A 7,017-nucleotide genomic window follows, 5' to 3' on the forward strand; every position below is an offset into this window, starting at 1 on the left:
CCATTAGGGGAGATTGGGTGAAGAGTACACTGGATCTCTTATGTACTATTTGTGCAAAAGGAGAAAAAAAGAAAAAATAGGAAAAAAGAAAAGAATCCAGCTGTTTTAGCCACTATTCACTGATAGAGGACTGTAGGAGAAAAAATAATCTAGTTAACTGAACAGCTAGGTATTTAAGTTTTTATTCCACACAAAGTAGTCTATAAGAGAAAGACACAGGTCCTAAGAACTCTACATGATTTTTCATTTAATCCATGACTCTTAACTAACTCCAAGAAAATTTTACTCAAATACTAAGAAGCATATAACCAGATTAACTTACCACATCAAGTTTTGCCCATGCCTCATAATCATAAGATTTTATCCTGTTTTTTGTGTTTTCATCTTTGGTTTTTTTAGATGACTCTTTAACTTTGCCTTTCTTTTTTTTCCTAAGATTCCCATTTCGAATAGGAGGTAAATTCTAGGAAGGGAAAACAACACAACGTTTTAAGACTGCTCTTTTCTTTTCTGTATAACTAGCGATGTTCAAAATTCTCACTGAAGTATATTTTCAAGTAAAAGTAATTTTTAATTTAATTTTCAAGTGGTTAGAAATACCAATTCACTCATTTATAATGATAACTTATGCCTAAAAAGTTTAATTCATCCTTTGACAAATATTGAACATTGTTCAGTCATAAGAAAAGTATTGATATTACCTAGAAATTTTAATTATACACTTTGCATTTTAGGATTTGCAATCCTAAATTCAAAAACTGCCTGATCTTCAGCCTTGGTACAATGATTTAGCAGCAGTACAATGGCACACTGAACTGACTCCACATCATTACAAGCAGTATGAAAACGCTATCCGTATTTGAATGCACTGTCTTAAGAAAACCATTTGGTTGAGCCTAGGTACTACCTAAGTTTTTACGGCAATACTGTATGTTAATATATCACTAAATATATAATTATGTATGATACACAGAATTATATACAAACCCACATATTTTATGATTCTGTTCATTTACCTTAAAATTATCACATGGTCTTCCTTTCAGGAACTATTCACTAAACCTTAAAATGTCTTAATATAGTTAATACAATTATTACAAAGACTTTAAAAAGTAGAATTTTTCAAAATGTTGGCAGAAAGCAAATCACTTCAATCAGTATTTCCACAAAACATTTTAAAGGTGGTGCTTTACTTTAAGATAGTTTTGCTGGATGCTAAAGTAGGAATTTAATTAAGCAATTTACCTCTTCAGGAACACCACTCTGTCTTCTAAGTTCCATATCCTTTTGTTTAATGTCTTTTTCCCAGTTTTCTAAATCCCTCATAAAGTCTTGTAACTCTTCTGCATTTTGTTTCACTTGTAGTTGTAATTCAATTGCTTTACTTGCTGAAGTCATTGTGGCCTGCACAGTTTTTATCAACCAACCTCTGATAAGAATTAAATAGAATTATTTGGTTTATTTTTTTTGAAACCCAGCTAATTAATGATCTTTACCTCTTCATAAATGGCCAAGATACATGTAAGGAAAGGAACCTACAGTGATGCAGAAGAAAGAAAATATCAGTATATTATGCTTAAAATGAGTCAATCAATGTTTGCTGAATAAACAAATGCAAAGTAAACAGATAGGTTGGGCATCCATGCAACGTGAATGAAAGGCAACAGGGAGGAAATCACTGAAAATTAGCAAGCAGCCTATGGTAGCAGATTGGCTACTCATCTCTGGAGTTTATAAGTTTAGCCTAATTACCTCCTTTACTCTTTTTTTTTTTCAACATTTATTGAACTTTGGCTATGTGACAGGCCCTGTATCAAGATTTAGGGATGCAAAAACAAGACAAGGTCCCTTCTCTAGTGGAGGAGAAAAGAAAATGATCGAAGTACTGAGTAACAAAATATTATGCTAGGCAGGGTTTCTCAACCTTGGGACTACTGAGATTTGGGGCCGGATAATTCTTTGTTGTGGGTTGGCCGTCCTGTGCATTGTAGGATGGTTGGCAGCATCCCTGGCCTCTACTAACTAGCTGCCAGTATTACTCCCTTCCCTCTGGACTGTAACAAGCAAAAATGTCTCCGGACATTTTCAAATATCCCCTGGTTGAGAACCACTGTGCTAGCGGTACATGCAGATGCTAATGGGGCTGACCACAAAGGACAGGTATAAATCAGACAGTAGAGTGGCAGGTTCAAGGAAAGATCCCCAGAGGTGCTGAAATGTAGCCATGTTTCAAAAGGGGCCAGCCAAGTGATTAATGTGGAGGAGTGGGCCAGGAGAATGAGGGACTGGGAGGGAGAATAACGGAAGAGAAGACAAATATGGGACAGATCAGGAAATGCCAGGCCATGAGATCTGACCTACAGTCTGAAAGCTGTGGGAAACATTAAGGTGGTAAAATAAAAGGGACATGATGACTCATTAGATTGAGGAGTTGGTGAGCAGAGAAGGACTCAAAGGCTTAGATTTCTGGTTTGGGAGCCTGGTAAGATTAGTGGTACCACTCTGAGTCAGGAATCACAATTTTAAAAGGAAAAGAGGTTTCAGGATTGCAGAACATGTGTAAAGACAGATTTTTTTCAGTTTGGGATAAGGTGACTGAGTTCTTATGGGACATCAGGACATAGCCAGTATGTAGTTACAGAGGGCTAGAAATATAAATTTGGGTGTCACTAGCATAAAGGTAGAAGCTACAATCATGAGATTTGGATATGTTTAATTACTGTGACAATGGGGGGGGGGCGCTGGGGGAAGCCTGAAGAACACATATCTAGGGAACAAACCAAGGAAGAAATGCCAACACAGTAAAAATCAGGCAGTGGCATCTAGAGAGCTGGGAGGAAAACTTGGAGTACTGTCACAGAAGAGAAGTTTTAGTTCAAGAATACGGAAAGTTAGCAGTGTCAAAGGCCACAGAAGTCACATGGAGGAAATAAAGTGCATTATATTTAGTCATATAAAGATTTAGTTTTAATGGGATTTTTTTTAAGGAGAGAAATAAAATGAGCTGAGTAAATGAGATTATATGGGGATTAGCATAATTTTGCCTTTCATAACCTAAAATTGCCCACGAGTATAGGGGGGAATTGAGGAGCAAGGTAAAAGAAAATATAGGAAAGGGGATGCGTGATGCGGCAAGGTCCCCAAAAAGGTGGGAGGGAATTCAAAGCTTAAGTGTGTATGGGGTGGACAGGGGGGTGAGGGTTGGTTAGGATGGGAGAGACAGAAGAGATTAGAAAAGGGATTCGTTTAGGAGGAGGAACAGATGTTTGCAACCGCATATAGGTCTTCTGACCCCCCGGCCTTGCGTCAGAAAGTAAACTAAACTTAAGCTTCTTTCAGGCAGTGCCCATGTTTGATCACATACGTATATCTCATTAAAAAACAAAGCTAGTACAATGTTTTGCCGAAGGACTCAAAAATGTGAATAAGGGCTTCCTTGGTGGCGCAGTGGTTGAGGGTCCACCCGCCGATGCAGGGGACGCGGGTTCGTGCCCCGGTCCGGGAGGATCCCGCATGCCGCGGAATGGCTGGGCCCGTGAGCCATGGCCGCTGGGCCTGCGCGTCCGGAGCCTGTGCTCCGCAACGGGAGAGACCACAATAGTGAGAGGCCCGCGTATTGCAAAAAAAAAAAAAAAAAAAAAGTGAATAAAAGCGCAGCAAGCCACTGAGATACGTTGGGGGGTGGGGGGGAGAAGAAACCTTTTCCATTTCACCTATCACCTCTGCTCCCACGGAACCTGCGTCCAGGCAGGCAACCAGAAACTTCCAGCGCCTGGGGTATCAATTTCATACCCAATATCCGGGCGACCATTGCACACCCACGCCAAAAGGGGGCAGGCCCCACCGAGGTACCCTAGGGAGGGTGGATCTAAGGTCCTGACCAACGCAAATCGCCCAATAATCCAGGCAGCCGGGGTGGAGAGACCGACAGCAAGGCTGTCCGTCCAGGCCCGGGCTGCTCGGGGCGAGCCCCTCCCGGAACGAGCTCGCCGGTGCGCCTCTACCCTAGACACCGCCGCGCCGCCCCAACGCCGGGCCCTGCCGTCCGCCCTTGCCCTCTCGGCCTCACCCGGGACCCACGGCTGCACCCCTCCTCCCGCAGGGCGACCCCAAAAGCCTCCTCGCTGCTGCAGCCGGTGATAACCGCAAAGCCGGCTCACCTTAACGTGCTGTTACCGTCCCCACTGCCGCAGCTTCCCGCCCGCAATGACTCACGCCGGGCCCCGCCTTCCTGGGCTTTCCCACAAGTCCCCGCGTGCCCTCGCCCCGCCCCCTGGAGCCGGGTCGGAGCGTGCGCAGAAGGTCAGATACACTGTGCCCTCTTCGGGGTAGAACCAGCCTAGAGCGTTGACAGGTGTGTTAAAGCAAAATCTCCTGTTTTGCCTGCTTCCGGTATGACCAAACTTCACACTAGGTAATCCAAAAACTGCAGGATCATCCTGACTTGTTCTGATTCCCCAAATAATAACGCCTTGAATAATTCCTTGCATTCCCCTCAGTTTTTTTTTTTTTTTGCGGTACGCAGGCATCTCACTGCTGTGGCCTCTCCCGTTGCGGAGCGCAGGCTCCGGACGCGCAGGCTCAGCGGCCATGGCTCACGGGCCCAGCCGCTCCGCGGCATGTGGGATCTTCCCGGACCGGGGCACGAACCCGTGTCCCCTGCATCGGCAGGCGGACTCTCAACCACTGCGCCACCAGGGAAGCCCTCCCCTCAGTTTTAATATTTGCCTTGCTGTGTGTAATGGTATTTTACAACCTTTGTATGATAATCATGTGAGAAAGTTACTGTTTGTCTACCATAAACAGGCTATGTAAACTAGTAACTCTAGCAATTTTTGTAGTAGTTTTTTTTTCTTTAAGTTCTTGTATTCGGCAAACCAGTTTCTCAGTCTGCCTACCTTGCACCTTTGCAAGTAAACTCTTTCCTTTTCTAAATATCTATTTCTGAGTCTTTCTTGGATGTGTGTCGGTATTAAGGTCTGTCTTTAGATTTCCCTGGCCACAAAGAAAAAAAGAATATGAAGCTTTTAATATTTTGTGCTTCTGCTTCCTGTATGAGTGAACTTTCTCTCATTTTTCATGGCAACTCTAAAACTGTAAAACAAAAGTAATTTTAAAAGCCCACAAAAACAAACAGAAACAAACAAACCTTTCCATTTGAAATAGCTCTGTGATCTTAAACATTAGACCAAAAATTCAGATTAGTGGCTCTCAAGCTTGACTGAACTTTGGAATCACCTTGGGAGTGTGGGGAAAAGAAATCCTGATTTCTAGGACCTCTCCCCTGAGACTGTGATTTAATTAGCACAGCCTGGGCATCCTGATTTTTTTAAAAGCACAAGATATAGCCATGCAGTTGAGGTTGGGACCCACTAATCCAGGTAAGGATCAGTGAAAAACCACCCTGGGGACCTTCCTTACAAAGTCATCAGCACATCTTTCCCACTGTATAATTATTTGGTATCTTTGTATTTTAAACTCATAGTAGTCAAATCATTAACTGTCACCAAAATATTTACTAAGGGAATGATTCTTTTGTCTTTTGTGTTGGCGGACAGAAAACTGACTTTTAAGGGATTTTTTTGTGTGTGTTTTAAAATTAATCTAATAATAAATAATTTTAAAACAGATTTATAGATGTTCTTAACAAAAGCAACTCTGTTGGGGTTTTTATGGGTTTTGTTTTGTTTTGTTTTGTTTTGTTTTTACCACACCGCAGGGCCTGCTGGATCTTAGTTCCCTGACTGGGGGTGGAACCTGTGCTTCCTGCAGTGGAAGTGCAGAGTCTTAACCACTGGACCACCAGGGAAGTCCCAAAGCAAGTCTATCTTTAAAAATTAATTCTGTCAGAGTCAACTGAGATGAGAGAGAAGGGGGCCAGCTGGCTGTTCTAGTAATACCTCATAGACCCTCTCACATCTTTCTGTCTCTCTCTCTCTCTCTCTCTCTCTCTCTCTCTCTCTTCACATAATAATCAGTTGTTGCTTGGTGAGTACAAAATCAAAGTGAGAGGAGTTAGTCAGATGGTCTTGATGGCCACCATCACCTAATCCTGAGGCTCCCACTGTCCTACAAAAAACTATGCCTGTAATGGCAGCCTTCCCTCTGCAAGGGAGGTTGAGGGTTTTTTATTATTGGCAGTCATGTGCTCATCTAAAAACAAGAATTCAGTAAATAAGGAAGGAGAGGAAGGGAGCAGATACTGAGGGGCAACCAGTAACCTCTATCAAAGGCCTTAATTATTTGTCAAAAGAATAGTGAATGAATGAGTTGATACTGCTAGAAATCCAGGCTCACTATAACCTGAGGAAGAAGATTGAATTCTGCAATGCTGATTCTTCCACTTACTGAAAATGTAATCTGAATGTAATCTGTACACTGAGGCTTAATGTAAATTAAAATTAAAATGGAGAAGATAAAAATACCTACTGGAGTAAGAAAATGTATGTAGATGGCCTACTTAGCACAGCTTGGGACATGGTAGGAGCTCAACAAATGTTATTTCCTGTCTCTCCCTCCTGTAAAGCTAAGGTCCAGACCCGGGGATTTAATAACTCTCTCCTACATCTCTCCCTGTCTCCCACTTGACTGTCTGGAAGACCTCTGAAGATGTCTCTAAGAAGCACAAGTACTGGGCACCAGGAGATAAAGGTTAAGGTTGATAGCAGGGAAGGTAAACTGCCTCTCCTAATGCAAAATGAAATCTGTATAATAAGGAAGACAAGTAAGAATTGTAATAAGACATAAGCATGTTATTTTACATTCCTCATCTCACAGCAATGGTAATATTATCCCCATTTTACTGGTAAGGACGCTGACCTGAATAATTATGAAATTTGCCCGTACAGCCAGCAAATGACAGAGCCTGGTGAGGTACCTGGGCAGTCTGTCTTCAGAGCTGGCACCTGTGACTGCCCGTTCTACTACGCCCTGTCTGGCTCATTTGACTGTGACCTCCCTTGAGGAAGGGTAAGAGTGGCCCTATTTCTTAAATCTGCACTCTGTGACTTACCTGAG

At 42.6% G+C, this 7,017-nt stretch overlaps 1 protein-coding gene and 1 long non-coding RNA gene across 3 annotated transcripts in view; one reads left to right on the top strand and one right to left on the bottom strand.

Annotated features, from left to right (window-relative positions):
* RPAP3 (RNA polymerase II associated protein 3) overlaps positions 1–4,242 on the bottom strand; it is a 41,743-nt gene extending 37,501 nt beyond the window's left edge. The window contains exons 1-3 of one of the 2 annotated variants that reach the window (XM_067696305.1): positions 4,161–4,242; positions 1,246–1,429; positions 323–463 (exon numbers count right to left, since the gene is read on the bottom strand). In XM_067696305.1, the coding sequence (XP_067552406.1) occupies positions 323–463; positions 1,246–1,398 (294 nt within the window). In that variant the 5' untranslated portion in view covers positions 1,399–1,429; positions 4,161–4,242. Of the gene's footprint in view, positions 1–322; positions 464–1,245; positions 1,536–4,160 lie in introns of both variants that reach the window. The other variant, XM_067696306.1, reaches the window with a different exon arrangement.
* Positions 4,174–4,823, top strand: LOC137201835 (uncharacterized). Its single transcript, XR_010932379.1, has 2 exons — positions 4,174–4,414; positions 4,526–4,823. It is a non-coding gene; the product is annotated as an uncharacterized lncRNA (long non-coding RNA).
* The last annotated feature ends 2,194 nt before the right edge of the window (positions 4,824–7,017 follow it).

Source organism: Pseudorca crassidens, chromosome 11 (assembly GCF_039906515.1).
Source record: "Pseudorca crassidens isolate mPseCra1 chromosome 11, mPseCra1.hap1, whole genome shotgun sequence".
Lineage (NCBI taxonomy): Eukaryota > Metazoa > Chordata > Mammalia > Artiodactyla > Delphinidae > Pseudorca > Pseudorca crassidens.